Genomic DNA, 16,251 nt, shown 5'->3' with positions numbered 1-16,251 from the left:
ATAAAAGACTTTAAAATTCAAAATATTAAAATAATTCACGACGACTTGGTAGTCGTTCTGAAACGGAACAATACAGTTGAAAATTAATTTTATTCTCAATAAATGATAATCGATCCAGCTATATCTACTTAGACTGAATTAAATTTACACTGTTTCGTACTTCGACATTTGGGTCTCGTTCGGTCGTCTCGTCATCGTAAACCTTTCTTGTATTAAGAAAACACTTTTTTAAACGGATTGAAGGTATGTATTATTATTATAAACTTATAATCATTTACATAATTTTAAATTTTCCGACGTTTCGCGTGCTTTACAGCGTGCGTGGTCACGGTGACTGAAGACAAAAGGTGTTGAATAGTATTATCTTTTGTTAACATAGCTTTTACACATTAAGAAAACACTTTTTAAACGGATTGAAGCTATATATTATTATTATAAACTTATACTTATTTACATAATTTTAAATTTTCCGACGTTTCGCGTGCTTTACAGCGTGCGTGGTCACGGTGACTGAAGACAAAAGGTGTTGAATAGTATTATCTTTTGTTAACATAGCTTTTACACATTAAGAAAACACTTTTTAAACGGATTGAAGCTATGTATTATTATTATAAACTTATAACATAATTTTAAATTTTCCGACATTTCGCGTGGTTTACAGCGTGCGTGGTCACGGTGACTGAAGACAAAAGGTGTTTTTATAGCTTCAATCCGTTTAAAAAGTGTTTTTTTAATGTGTAAAAGCCATGTTAACAATATACTTTCTTGTATTTTTAAGCGCTGCTGTGCTATAACTCGCCAAAATTGTAGTTATTCAGTACATAATAGGTATTAGAAAGATATAATAAAATAAAATTTGTATTGTTTCCTAAGACGTCGGAGGTCCATTAAGTCCATTGTTTCCGTTTCCGCCCAAATCGAGACCTTTTTTCATCACGTGACACCGCCGCCAGCGACCAACGTTTTAAACTCGAACTAACTTTTTACCGCGCTAAAGCAAGCCGTCAGAATTCTTGTTCATTGTTTGTCTCATAATAAGAGAACCTGGAAGAGCTTGTTTGGACCTTGTTCAGACGTCTTAGGAAACATAACACAAATTATATTTTTAGGTATTTTTTTATATTGTGTTCCGTTTGACGTCCGAGGTCCATTATGAAAGACGTGTTTGTTATCTCCTGGTGGCCTGTAAGATTATGCAATAACTAAAAACGCATCAATGTAATTTTAATTATTTATTTCCGATAGAATAATGATGAAATAAACAAGACAAGTACATCATTTAATAAACATGATAGGAAAATTTTCATTGTTTATAATGAAGCAGAAAACTTGGCTAATCATTAAGCGGCTGAAAGTACCGAGAGAGAGACTTTTCTGATTAAGTGTCAGCATCCTGACTATTGTTATCTAGATGTTGACAATAATATATATTTCTTAAATGAAAGTACATGACGCCAATTTGCTTTAGCAAGAATTCATTCACTTTGCCTTGTGTCCGATATCTATCAGATGTCTGTAAAAGATTCCCAGCCAAAATCAGCCACGTTTCCAATTGTAATTGTGCACTTGAGGAGGAGGCTGACCCGTCACGGTATTGATCAGGGTTTTGTTTAGATTCCGTATTGATAGCGAGGGTGCAAGTGCTCTGCTTAAAAAGCACCTGGGTGCTATTATTATAAACTTCCCTTAGGATAACCTGAGACGGTGCAGTACTCAGGGTAGAAGCGCTGGCGGTGGAAATATCCACGCTAGATCGTATCGGCAGCATCTGCTGAAGGCGTCGTCGTTTGCTCCAGTTCAAACATTTTGTATGATTCAAAGCTTAGCGATTAAAAAGAGTAGAGGAAAGTTTCTTACCAGTTGTTTTAAGTTTGAGTTTGAAAGCAAGCGTTCAAGTCTAATATTAAAGACTAGCGAAACATCTTGCCACGACATAATCCCCCCCCCCCCCCTAAAATCGTTACGTAATACTTGAACGCTCCCTAAGGCTGCAAAACTTCGTTAAATGAGACAATTTTGAAGAATCCTCTAAGAACCGTAATTAAATTAGTAAAAGCAGGAAAATCAACGTATTTCTTTCGCATAATATAACGTACACAGTTTCAATCACAAGTGTTGCATTATTAGATTCAGTCACTTCATAAAAACATGCTAGACGGCGCAGCTAAATTGTAAAAAGTATTATTTAGGTGACTCACCAATTGCTTAAACCTTTGAACCGAATCTCAAGAAGAATCACGTGAATTACTGCGCAAGAGGTTATTTCGTTTTTGTTTTGGTGCCGGTTCTCTTCTCTTCACTCCTACTCGAACTTTGCGAAGAACTCGCAGAGACAATATCTCCCTTGATATGAGATGGCTTTGTAAAGTTAGCAATTTTGTACATTTAACGTGATCACCGAATTCCCCAATCATAATTTCCACTTGAAAATACATTTTATATCGATATACTTCAAATTTACTAGTTCGTTTAGGTTTGCATGAGCAACTGTGCTAGACGAAAAACGCCACAATAACTATGGCGGCGGTGTCACGTGATGGAATAAACTGAAACGATGAACTCTCAATGGACCTCGGATGTCAAACGGAACACAATATCAATGATAGTTTTTTTTTTACGATACAAACAAAGTCTTGGAATATGTAGATTTGCTTAATCTTACTTACCTTTATGATTAACATATCAATAACCCGGAGATCCGTGACGCAAGCATGCTTATAAAATTTCTCTCTCAATTTCCAGCGACAATCCTCATGAGATTTAGGAATATCAAACTGCCTTACTACAAAGTAAAGTATAATGAAATAATTCTATTTAAAACTATAATTTATGTAATGACTAAAAAGCTGGGATTAAATACTCACCTAAATATGGAATATACCGATAATAAGCCTTGTACAAGCCAACAACTCGCGTATGAGCCTCACAATAGTTAGCAGATAAAAGTGGCTTCACTGTCTTACAGCCAACAACCTTAGCAGCCATTATTCATTACCAATTGCCAAGATTTTAAGCAAATGACAATAAAATGACAGCCTAGTTTTTTTTTATTTAAGTTTGTAATGAATAATAAGTATGCATAGGAATTAAAATGTTAGATAGTTTCTAGTCTCATAAAATTATAATTATTTTAGCAATAAGAAAAATAAGTAACATTTTTTCAAATTAGTATATTATAAAAAAGACATTGCTGAATTGATAATCTATATTAACTATGTAATAATCTTTTTATACATTGACTTATTCTAGTCCTGAAAAGAACTTGGAAAGGAAGTCCTTTGGTTTTGGCTCCTCAGTTGGTTTGAAGTAGGTCATTATATGACCCTTTTGTTTCCAAATATGTATAACTTCCTTTAATTCCATTTGACCCTGAAAGTCATAAAATCTAAATCAAAAAACACTTATTCAATTTAGATGTGTCTTAGTGCATGCTTATGAAAGTGAAAATGTATTATATTTGCAGAAGAGCAAGATGAGCCATCCATTCAAAAAAGTACCAGAAGGCCTTGTTTTGACAAGAATGGGCAAGAAACTCAGTAAGTTTTTTTTTATATAGTTATATTACAATTATTCAAAGGAAAATATCATAAACCACAACATCATTCAAGTAACCTAATTTAAACAAAATACATCTGTTCTGTAATTTACCACATTCATTATACACATATTCACAGCACTTCAAAGATAACAAAACAAAATATAACGAATGCCACGGATTTTTGTTTTCTAGGTAGTCATTAACTGTGTAGTGACCTTTACACATTAATGTTTTTTAAATCTATTTGAAGGCAAGTCTAATACTTCATACATAGTTGTATAGCTTATATGGTTTTATAATGTAATAATAACAATGATGCACTTATTTATACAGTTAAATTTGAAGATTACAGGAGCAATGATTTTGTATAAACATAAAGTTCTTAATTTTTAAACCAATATTGAGATGTTTAATAAACGGCTTTTCATCTAATACTCACCTTAATTACAAGCAAATCTATAACTCTGACATCATTCACATCTTTGTTCTTATGAAAATATTCTTTTAGCTTTGCACGGCACTGCTGCTCAGATTTTGGTATATCGTAGTCTTTAACTGTAAAAATAACAAGTAATTTTATTAAACTACCACAATGTTTTGTTGAATAAAACTTGATGACATAATCAGGGTACAAACCTATGTACGGTATTTGACGATACCAAGCTTTGTAAAGACTCAATACTCTTGATCTAGCTTCTGATGAGTCTAGGGAAAGAACTGGCCTTACTGATTTTGTGCCAACTTGTATGGCTTTCCTAGCAGCCATTTCGTAAACTGTAGTCAAATGTATTGGAAGAAATATTATACAAAACTCGTATCTTACATTGCGACTTGCACCTTGTCGTATTAGGTTCTTTCATATGTCAACAGACAATAATCAAAGTCACTTTCGAAGTAGACTGTGATAACTTCATAGATCACGACAACGGAATTAATTAAATTACAGCGTATACAAATAATTCAAACAAGTAAATGGCGGTGCAGTATTGAAAACTATTGTGTGAAAACGCCGGAAACTTCGTATTTATCATCGTAGTGAAAATTTATTTAATTTTACTAGTTAAAACGTGGATAAGCTGGTAATTTAAATTGTTTGTATTATATTGTTACGAAGACGGGTCGACTGCAATGTTTCTAGATTTTTCCACTACTTACGAGAACTTTTCAGAAATATGATTTGTGACCGTTTCAGGACAGGGTCAACCACATAGAAAATTGTAATTTGCATAATGCTACCCTAGTTTTCAGGGATCTGAAACATTTTTTTCAGTCAGTTTCAGAACATGTGTAGTCGAGTGGTGCAGTTTTCTGGGACCCGTTTTCAGGCGTTTTCAGGCCTAGTTATAGCCCTTTGATGAAGCAATATTCTATACCGAATTATCTAGGTGTGAGACAAGGACGAAATGTTACGCGAGAGAGATTGAAGATAGGAACCTTCTCGAAGCTAGACTGAGCAATCTAGAACGCCGTACGACAAGGACGGAGCAATGTGCGAGAGACAAAGAGTGCGGACGTTCTTGAATTGTGCAATCGCAATGCAAAGCCCGCCTAGAGAGTTCTCGAATATTGTACAAGATTATTCCGATCCCCTAGCTCGTAACAAAATGTATTTTTTTATCATATTTGTGTAGTGTCATCGTGTAGTCGGTACGTTTTTTGTAATTTCTGTAAATATTGTATGAACGAGCCATGATGTCCATGTTGGCCTGAATCTGCCTGTTGTATCTAATGTATCTGTTTATTCAAGAATATATTGACCATAGTAGTAGATTGTGTCATAATATTTAATTCCTTAAAACTTTTTCCGTACCGGATCCCTTGGGGAAACACAACACAACACAACCTCGAACAACCCCCTTCTGTAGCATAAATATGGATCAAGCATCTGCAGCAGCACCCCCCAATAGAATACCGTACCCCACCGCAGAGTGAAAGTAGTTATGATACACAATTTTATCCGTTTTATCCTTATCAGTAAACTGTCGATTTTCTGCTGCATATGCTGCAGAGCTGTCTCGAAAGAGTTTTTATGTGCAGTTTACTATATATTGTTATGCCTAGAAATACAGTTTTGTCAACAAACTTTAGTTCACTGTTCTTTCAAGTTACCAATATCTCGCTTTACACTAGTAATTGTAAATGTTTTATTCTCATTAAGCGGTAAGTTATTTACATGAAACCAGTGAACTATACGAGACGTACAATTGTTAAAATGTTAACAACGTCCAATAATACCTCTTTTCTATTCACTTTAAGTAGAAGTGAAGTATTATCATCACACAATACCATCTCATGAACTCTGTTGACAAAGAATGGAAAGTCATTATGTAAATCAGAAATAAGAAAGGCCCGAGATTCAAGCCTTGTGGGACGCCGATTGACACCTACAAACCCTTTAACAATGAATTCATCAGGCTGGAATCTTTGCTATCAACGCCATTGTGTTGAAGCTTTCCAACTAGTATATCAGGATGAAAGGTCTTTGACGGGTCACAAAAGACGCCAACTCCATCATATGATTCTTCCCAGGCGTTAAATATAACCGAAATCAACATAATCAATATTAGTAAAGCAAACTGTTTATTGTGCAACAGTTTATTTTTAATAAAATGTATAGAAGCATTAGCTTTTCAAAAACTTTGCTCAACGCGGGGAGTACTAAAACAGGTCTGAAGTTCGGATCAGATTCATTGCATGCCTTAAATAATGGTGCAATCTTACACGGTACCACAAAGAAAAAAATTAAAGATTACAAAGAACTTTACAAACATTCTTTCCTAATAGGAGAAATACCTATAATATGTTTAATATATTATTTTATAAGTGTATATATGTTTTATATTTATATAGGTATATAAAGACGTGTGTGAACATTTTCAAAATGTCACTTTAGACACAAAATAATCGATTTATTGGTACAAATTGCCCTACCATGTTCCTGTCTACAAGTTTTTGCGCCAATTTGAAATTGTATTGAAAGAAAGCAAATTGCCGCTGAAAATTTTTACGGCTTTCCTTAATATTTGTTTTCGTTAGCAAGATATAGCTCTAGATATAGCTATGCTCTATGCTAAGTCAAATAAAACGCAATAGGTGTGACTACTTTTTTAACACTTATCTTATACATTAACAACATTGATAATAAAAAAAAATACTAAAAGAAGAAAGAGACTAAACAAATTATTTTCATTTCAATGTAAGAAAACACGAGTAGATAAGATTTCCTTGTTAGTTACCCAAGGGACAGGTTTTGGCCCCATACTTAGGCGTTAGTTCTGAACTGTATGGGTTAATTAAAAACGTGTCTTTCATCCTTCCAGGCATGTACGTGAAAAATATGTCCCTAAAATAATAAAAAAATTATTTAGATCCTCATATGACAAACATAGAACGAACGTCAGACCATAGCATACAGTCGACAGAATCTTGAAATTTAAGACATAAATTTAGATAAAAAAAAAACACGAAATACTCACAAGAAAGCTTTGCTAGGATAGACATCGTATTTAGTGGTTGTCCACCAGAGCCTCGTCTGCGTAAGTTGTTGCAGTCTATTTCTTGTTACGAAATTATCCAACAGTATTTTAAACTGAAAAAATAAATAATATAAAATATAACTACTACCGGCAATGCTTCCTCAACTTGGTCTTATCTTTTAAGTAAAAGCCTGTCGGGAGTTTCACAAAATTTTACCGTAGTAAAAACGAAACATTTCCGAGTAAAACAATAAAGCAAGGTTTACTTATATAACTTTAACAATAGAATTACTCTTTTGTTGAACATTTTTCTTTATAAAGGCTCGTTTACGCCAAAACTCTACAACGGCGACAGAACCACATGCTTCAAATAGCGTTAGCATATGCCATGTGGCATACGGCAGCCTATTTTAAGCTGAGGCAACATCGTGCATAATTTCTAAAGCATTGTCCTGTTTATGGGGTGTCACTTGTCTACCTAATTGTTTGAACGAGGGGATACACCATAGAATATGGCTGATCAAGTAACTTTAACAGCATCTTATTAAGTACAACTAAGCCATGAAGCTAAACAACGGACGAAGAAACGTTGGTGGCAAAGAATATTACTTCAGAATGGCCACAGACTAGTTTACTAACAAAAATTAAGGCAGACGATGTTGCCGTATTTAAAAACTCTACCAGAATGTCAACTCAGGACTTTGAAGACTTTTATTTTTTTAAACTAAATACTTTTCGTTACACCACTCCATGACCGATAAAACAAATACAAAGAAAAATATATGTAAAAACTGTATTGACGCACGCAAAATGTCGCATGGAATCCATTGTGGGCGGGTGTTCAAATGCCGTGCGATTTTTGCCACAATGTGCTACATTTTTTTAACTTTGTAGCATACGGCCTTGTGGCATGCCGCAATGCCGCATAGTCTCACCCGGGTGTAAACTTAATGAATCTCAAATATGAGGGAAGAAAAATTTACAATTTTCGAGGTATATTTATTATATCTACAGATGAAATCAATAGCAATTTATTTGGCTGGAAATTAGAATATCAGGAATTTGTCTTTAAACCTCAACTTCTCGGTAGTTGATTCTTAGTCCCGCCTTTACATTAAAATAATGAAATGATATAATAATTACCAGTGTTTGTATGAGATACCGATGTGACCAATTCATATGTTCCAATTGTTTCAATGTGAATGGTATTCTGTAAGCTATAGCCCGGAAATCAATATGTTTCAGATCCAGCCATCGTCTTTGCGATTGGAGGATTAATCTCTCTGAAATAAATTATTTGTTGAAATTTTATTGTACAAATTATCCATCTAATCATCTATACATCTATCTAATCATTTTATTATATTGCCAATAATGCCCACCATTTTGTAAGGAAAAGTTTTAAGATCTCAGGAATATTTGATTATTTTCATAATCATACTGCGAGAACACAGCGTTTATAAAATAATGTAATTAATTAGCGTATATCAGTCAATCTAAATGTGAAGTATTCGCATAAACCAAAGACAATAGAACGTACTATGATCTGCAGGCGTCATTTTTCCTTTAATCCTCTTGCGGACCCACTCTAACAGGTTATTCAAAAGGCTCGCCTTTGGCAGATGAGGAATTAAAAGTGGCGTGTCAGATAATTCTGCTAAAAACGCCTGGGAACAATTTTTATTTATCTGTCAACTAAACTGTAGCGAGATATACGTATATTTATGTGGTCGTTCGGCTACGCTAGGCAAAACAGTATGGGCTGAGGTGTCGAGGCTCGTCAGACCAACAGCGAGTTTCCATTAAAAAAAAAAACTTTAGAGCACACTAACACACTACTCTTAAGAAAACGACTTGTAGAAGAGATTTATATATTTTTTCTCATTTTTGTTCTTTTTATTTCAAAGCGTATAGGTCAGGGTAATTAAGATAAATGAAGAGATCGTGCGTAAATAAATAATGGAAAGTTTTCAAGAATCATAAGAAATAAAAGTACCTCCAATAAATCTTGCAGCTTTAAACCAGACGGCAGTAGAGTCGGCATTGAGGGCTCCCGCTGAAATATAAAATTTAATAGTTTGACCTTTTGAAGAGCAGTGTTAATAAGCATATTAATTATATTATTATATAATTGGTTGAGAACATAAATTGCAGAAAATAGTATTCGGTAGAAATTTAATTGGTTTAACATAGAACATTGATCGATGGTTACCACTGTTTATGAAGATAGAAAATGACAGCCTAATTTATTTATTTATCTGTAAAAGTTCACCACATCACTACCTAATTCTTAAATGGATAAGTAGTGTTTCTGTTATATTAAAGGTCAAAGTCAAAAATCATTTATTTAGATAGGTAACACAGTGTACACTTATGAACTTCAAAAAAAAGAAATATACATTAAATGCTTCTAATTTTACATTTACTGCCAGTTCTCAAATAATGGGCGTAGAAGAGAACAGAAGAACTGGCAATAAACTCTCCGCCGCTTTTTTTAATCGCCAAGTTTTTTTTAATTACATAACGTTTGTAAGGAGCTGCAACCATCACACCATGTTGCGCATGATATCAGCAGGAGGCATGGTGAAATAGGAGCACGCACTTACATTCTAATATCACCACATACACGAATTCAACTACGACAGTCATCACAAGTAGCACCCGTTCACGAGTATTACGCAGCCATCGGCCCCCACGCCATATTTTAGGGAGAGAGACAACCTGACGCATGGTCGCTGCGATTCGCGAAGAATTCAAATGACAGGTGCCTGAACATCTAGGTTGAGGTTTGCAGACGGAATTTGGAATGGAAATTCTGCTGATATTGAATCTAGGGAATGAAGGGACGACAATGTTAATAATCTGTAAGAGGTACTGTTCTGTACTTGACCATTTAACAATTTATGTAAGAACGTAACACCGGCTAGAGATCGCCGATCGTACTGTAACTTCATTTAAATTTAAAAGTTGCTGATATCGCTGATTATCATAGGCTCGCGTAAGAATAAAATAAAATCCTGTACTAATGAATGCAAGGTGAAAAATGATTTATGAATACTTACAATAGTGGACTAATCGCTATCATACGCCGTCTACTGTGACTTCTTACTTATTATAAATAAAAATAAAATACATTAGTGGCACTACATCTTTTTGGGTGTGGGCCTCAGATTCCTTGAATCTATTTCATGATCATTTGTCAATCTAATAGGCAAGTCGGTGATCAGCATCCTGTGCCTCACACATGCCGTCGACTTTGGGTCTAAGGCAAGCCGGTTTCCTCACAAAGTTTTCCTTCAGTGTTCGCGCGAATTTTAAATGTGCACTTAGAAAGACAGGCCATTGGTGCGTAGTCGGGGATCGATCATACGATCTGAGAAATTACAGTCGCACGCTGAAGCCACTAGGCTAACACTCCTTCTTTTTACTAATATTACACCAAAAAGCCACGTGGAATAAGTCATACCGAAGGTTCCGTAGACATAAGAGCGTCTTTCACAGTATCCCGAATAAAGTCCTCCAACGAATCCATTTGAAATATTTTCGCAGAATCAAACCAGTGTTTTCCGTGCCGCGTTGGTGGATAGAAATATTTATCTTTGACTTTGCCCGTATTATTGTAGTCATAGAGATGGCCACATCGACATTTTGAATTCTCTAAATAGTTCATAACAGTCTCTTCCCTGTGAATTTTAAAATTTGCATTTGTAGATGGCCTTCATACACAAACAAATTTTGCTTTATAAGTTGTTTAAAAATAATTGACAATTCAATTAGGATTTTTTTGCTGATTAGATTATTCCGCCTACAGCAGATGAAGTACGTATATTATAAATTAATAAAAATGGGTTTATTCATTAGAAACAATTGATGTGTAAGATTTGGGAACCCTTTTAACAACAAACTGTGTCAGGGTTGCCAGCTATTGTATAACAAACTAGTAAATTAACATTTTTGTAATTTTTATTTACATTTTTCTTAACTGTGTAACTTTAATTCGTGTTGTAAGTGCAGGAGTATGTATGTGTGTCAACTTGTGGGTGGTTATATTAAGTAGGTACTATCTGAATTAGTCGATAAATTTGTCGTTATTAACGTGTTTAACGTATTTACGACGTTTTATATGAACACAATATAGATAACAACATCACGTCAGCTAAGTAAATACAAGAATTATAAAAAACTATAATCTTAAGATATAAATTTAAAGACAAACAAAAAAATACCATTTTTCATTACAATCACAAGACCCGTCACATTTTGCAACAACCGTACGAGGAAATTTCCAGTATCCGACAATAGTAGTGACTTGTTCACCGCCCACACTCACAAGACCAGCATTTATTGGTACGTAACCAGTTGGTAATAAGGACACACCTTAAATTCAATATAGGATAAGAACAAAATATTAGGGTGAGAACATCCCAGACATGCTCAATTGGATTGAGGTCAGGACTTCGAGCCAATCTAAATGTTGAATCGCACCTTCTTGCATATACGTCGTCACCAGAACAGGGCTGGCGAGCATTTATTACCAAGCACTTCTTATTGTTTGCCTGTGTTCATCGGTTTAAAAAAATTGTATAAACATTGACAGAATTTAGTTTAGACAATTAAATTAAATTTCATTAATTAAAACCGATCATGGAACGTTAATTTCCTTAGGTAGCCGTTTTTGCAAATGAGTTTATATGGCGATTATACTCTATAAATATATAAGTATATTCTAACGATATGAATATATATATTGTAGACATATTGTGGGGATATTGGGAAAGAAAATAATCAAAACTTGTCCTCTCAAATTCTCACGTGGCACAATGGTCCAGCCGATTTTGTTGTATGAAATCCAAGGATAAAGGCGGTAAGAGGTAGGTAAATAAACACAACTAATTACAATAACACACCACTAATTTTAAAAGAGAATATGAAATATAACATACCATTTATTAAATAATTAGGTTTCCCGCCACTAAATGCCACCCCACAGATGTTATATTGAACGTTCTTGTAGGGCGCTTTATACTTTGGCTTTGGTTTATTCTTTAACTCTTTTAATTTATTGGCCATAGCCGCCATTTTGGGATTTTTGTTACCTGTCAAAAAAATATTTTGAAACTAGTCGCTCTTCAGATCTTGATATAAATTGACTGCTTTGCGTCATTTAAATTGTAAGTGATTTGGTGGTTCAAGCGAAATGCAAAATCTGTAACGTTCATAATTTTTGACATAATCAATGTTAGTAAAAATTTGATTGAACATTACTATGTGACTGAATAATCACTTTTCATTCAAATTCAAATCAAGAAATGATAAATATATTTTTGCGGAAACTTTGGACCATAAAACTTACGCAAAGTACTCGGCGGCTCCCAAAATTTGTAATTACACACTCTTTCTTCTTGCTTCTGTTTTTTATTACGCTCTTTTCGTTTTTCGAGCTGTAAATAAAAAATAAAATTTTAATACATTTCTATCTTACAATAAATTATTTTATGCCTTCTCACTATATATGTAAGGACGTCATTTCAAAATTAATTAATAAAACTTTCAAACGGTACTTACGAAGGACTGATTCTTGCATAATTTTTCATAACTCTGAAAATACAAGGCTTTTAATAGTCTTACATATAGATCATTTCAGATATAAGAAACTGAACTTTATATAACTCAAAATTTTAAATTGATAGTCGAAATCTTTAGGCCCATAAGAATGTAATATAACAACTTTATACAAAATAATTAAGATGATCAAGTTATAGACGGCATCATTAATTATAACAATGTGTTGTCTATTTTATTAGCCACAGCAAATAAATGTTAATCGAGTAAAATTCAGATATAAGTAGCCCAAACTATGGTTTCCGTATGTGAAGATTACCCCGATCTCGTGAGATCTTGGCATTTTCTGCGGCTGGGTACATGGCGACTGATATAACATTAGTTTATTGTTGTTACTTCTTAACTAGTTATGTCCAAAATCACTTCTAAATATCTAGGCAATCTCTTAAGTTTTCATCGTGTTTTAGTTGTTGAATTAAAAAAAATGGCTTCAAAAACTACCCAAATCGCTCGAGATTGTAATTCTTAATCCCACGATACTAATCAAGAGAGCTTTATAATTTTAGCTATTTTATTTATTATAGAATAAACTATGAGTCACAGTTAAAAAACTCTATTACGTCAACACTTCGAAGTCTGAATTTGAATCCCAAAGGCAAAGGCTTATCTTTGTCTGTGTTTTTCTTTGTATGGCTACTATAACATGGTACGTAGCATTTTTGCAAATACTCTCCGTATCTTACATTCGGCTGCGAGTTTTTCTTTTGCTCTGAAATGTTTATATATTTAAAATTATTTCACGAAACACGAAAGCACAGAAACTAAAATTAGAGCAATGCTGTTAGTTTGTAGAAATTCTGTTAGAAGGGATTCTTGCGCGCCGACATGGCCGGCAATTATTATATCACCGAAGTCGAACGTGTCGCCTTCGGGTTAAACGTGACTAGCGTTAATAATTAGGCCACGAAAACAATATATTTAAGTAATATTTTTTTTAAAATAACTGCTGAGTTACACACTTGGTTCTGGCATTTTGGTCGGCACTCTTTCACAAGCTGTTAATTTTTCCAGCCTATCTGTACATTCCTCTAGATCGATGAACACCAAACTTGACATTAATATCATTGAATTCATATCATACTCTGAAACAAGAGGATTAGATGATTTAAAACTAGACAAGTCCAGAAGAACTGACTTACTGAGGACTGACACCGAGAAGGAGGTGCACATACTATACAAAAATATATACATCAAACAATTATTGGCGATCTCGTATTATGGTAACTTATTATTAAAAGCACTTAGGTTTACTCACCAGGCCGTAGCTCACTTGGTGATTTCTTATAGTATTCGGTATACAAATTCCATATAAAAATGCCAGGGTCTTCTACAGATGCATTCATAGCTTTCATGAGTATTACTTTCGGAATTTTCAGGGTAATACCAAGGTCCGATAGTGACCTTCGAACTCTTCTTGGTATATCCTCTAGTAAATCTTGGTGTATATTGGCCTTTAAGTCGTGAAGAACTTCCCTTTGTGAACTCGATAACTCACAGTACCAGGGTGGTCCAACTTCCGTGACCAACCGTGTATACTTACGTTTCGCTAGAAGACAAATTATGGAAATAAACGTTTTACTTAAACTTTTAAAATTCATCAGGAATATATATCTCGGAATCATGATGTAAACTGGGTGCGCGCCAATCAGTTAACAAGGCTTTATTTAATCTAGCGTTCCTTGGTTCGAGAGCTTAGAATTAATAATTGTTCAGGAAGAACAATTTCTTCATTCAACTAAGAAACTAAACACTTATCTATTTAGGTCTATAGACTCATAGGATTGTCTCTTAAAATATATAACTTATATTATTATTTTTGAATACCTTCACAGTAGAAATAATATCTCAAATCCTTTAAAAACCGTAACCACTCGCCAACTTTTTCGTTGTAAGGTTTTTTATCGACATTTTCACGCATTTCCCTCTCTAAGTAAACCCATACAGGTTCTTTTTTATCGTAGATTTTCTAAAATGATTTTATATTTAAAGTTATCATAATACGAGTAACTTTTTATTCTGTAGCTTTAATTATTATCAAAGTTCTAGTATACCTGTTTCAATTATATTGTAATTAAAAAAACAACATTGAATACAAGTAACTGGGTGCAATATATATTAACCTTTTTTTCCAAAAATTGCTGCACAGTGGGCATTTTGTACTTTCCCATGATTGTGTTAAGATTTAATTATATTAATAATAGTTAACTAAAAATTTAATTAGTAAACAGAACTAGAATTTAGATACTAAGATAAATAAAATTTGCAGCTAGCTCTTCATACTAGCTCAACATCTCACGAAAAGTTGCCAAAAATAATTTATTGTCTTAAAAAAAAAACATTTCAGTCAATCATTTTAGGGAATTACTTTTGTCATAGACTAAACCATGTAATCTTCTATTTAAAACAGTAAATTATAATTTTGGTTAAATTTTATATTGCGCGCAGGTACCGTACTGATGGTCGAAATCAGGGCTGCGCTTTTCATTAGTACGCAGTGATTCCGAGTTACGACAAGCACTATTTTTTTAATAATCAAAGGTTTATGTACTATAATATATAAAGACGTTATTATAGATGGCGATGTCTATATGTCCACATGTCACATTCATGTGTATTCAACGTATCCTGTTAATGTTATGAATGATGAATGTTACTGTCTTATTGTCAGTTCACTCAATAATGTACCTAATTGCATATTGTGATTTGGTTTAATAATTTAGTTAACAAATTGCTGTATAGGTTAACAGACCTTTTTCATTGTCTGTTGAATTCTATTATATGTTAGTGAGTATAGTAGTTAGTAAATTATCTTGTTTTTTTTATTAAGTAATATTGTTTTTCCTAATTAATCACTTATGTTTTTGTTTTGTTTCGTCTGTAAATTTTATCCATTTATTGGGCACTCTTGACAACGTAGCCTGTTAAGGCAGGAGTTACAACACATACATACAATAATGTGCTGTATTCAATCAATTGAGTAGAAACTTTCACAAATTCATCGACTTGTAGATAATTGATCCACATCTTAATAAGGGGAGGGTTTGGGCCTATGCTTCTACGGTTGTCAGCACGACATGCTTGCATTGCTTGGTAGCATAGGTGCAGACCCACCCTACCATATCCTTCTGATGGGTAGGGAGGCGGGGCCTTGGGGGTAGCGCACGTCGCTGTGATCACTAAGGCAAGTTTTGTGGATTAACCTTCCCGAGGTTGCCGACCCTGTTTTGGTCTAATACTCTATGTATTCAGGAAATTCAACAAAGCTCGTCACACTCCTCCACATCAGCACTAGCCCCTATATCCAGCTTGCATTCGTTTGTTCTATTTAGTACCGACCATCTAGAGGTTGATCACATAATCAAAAACCTAAAATCAGATAGCGCACCGGGGTGGGATAATATTCCCAACGATTTCTAAAACTCGCTAGAGGTCTTTTAGTACCTTGTTTATGTCATCTGGTCAACCTATGTTTTCAAAAAGGGATATTTCCGACTAAACTTAAGCAAGCTATTATTGTACCGGTGCTTAAATCAGGCGATAAAGACAAAGTAAATAACTACAGGCCAATTTCCATTCTTCCAGCCATCTCTAAGGTCTTAGAAAAGAAAGTAGTCT

The 16,251-nt window shown here is 34.0% G+C and overlaps 2 protein-coding genes and 1 long non-coding RNA gene across 4 annotated transcripts; all 3 read right to left on the bottom strand.

The window, feature by feature from the left end:
* Positions 1-1,976: 1,976 nt before the first annotated feature.
* Positions 1,977-2,875, bottom strand: LOC123709408. Its single transcript, XR_006753724.1, has 3 exons — positions 2,865-2,875; positions 2,667-2,782; positions 1,977-2,546 (listed from the first exon to the last, which is right to left on the bottom strand). It is a non-coding gene; the product is annotated as an uncharacterized LOC123709408 (long non-coding RNA).
* Positions 2,876-3,191: 316 nt separating this feature from the next.
* On the bottom strand, positions 3,192-4,407 carry LOC123709407 (NADH dehydrogenase [ubiquinone] 1 alpha subcomplex subunit 6). The gene is made up of 3 exons (XM_045660723.1): positions 4,175-4,407; positions 3,978-4,093; positions 3,192-3,369 (listed from the first exon to the last, which is right to left on the bottom strand). The coding sequence occupies exons 1-3, from the start codon at positions 4,302-4,304 to the stop codon at positions 3,241-3,243; spliced, it is 375 nt and encodes a 124-aa protein (XP_045516679.1). The 5' UTR covers positions 4,305-4,407; the 3' UTR covers positions 3,192-3,240.
* Positions 4,408-6,631: 2,224 nt separating this feature from the next.
* LOC123709791 lies at positions 6,632-14,932 on the bottom strand. 2 transcript variants are annotated; one of them, XM_045661339.1, is made up of 15 exons: positions 14,757-14,932; positions 14,461-14,602; positions 13,892-14,182; positions 13,596-13,718; positions 13,197-13,345; positions 12,580-12,612; positions 12,368-12,455; positions 11,958-12,110; positions 11,241-11,391; positions 10,481-10,697; positions 9,011-9,070; positions 8,555-8,681; positions 8,158-8,297; positions 7,015-7,127; positions 6,632-6,881 (listed from the first exon to the last, which is right to left on the bottom strand). In XM_045661339.1, exons 1-15 carry the CDS (start codon positions 14,802-14,804, stop codon positions 6,767-6,769), a joined length of 1,950 nt encoding a protein of 649 aa, XP_045517295.1. In that variant the 5' UTR covers positions 14,805-14,932; the 3' UTR covers positions 6,632-6,766. The 2 variants fall into 2 exon arrangements, with proteins under 2 accessions (XP_045517295.1, XP_045517296.1); XM_045661340.1 differs by lacking the exon at positions 14,757-14,932 and adding an exon at positions 14,688-14,738.
* Positions 14,933-16,251: the final 1,319 nt, after the last annotated feature.

This window comes from Pieris brassicae, chromosome 5, assembly GCF_905147105.1.
Source record: "Pieris brassicae chromosome 5, ilPieBrab1.1, whole genome shotgun sequence".
In the NCBI taxonomy this organism is placed as follows: domain Eukaryota; kingdom Metazoa; phylum Arthropoda; class Insecta; order Lepidoptera; family Pieridae; genus Pieris; species Pieris brassicae.
This window is presented reverse-complemented; position numbering and strand designations above follow the sequence as displayed.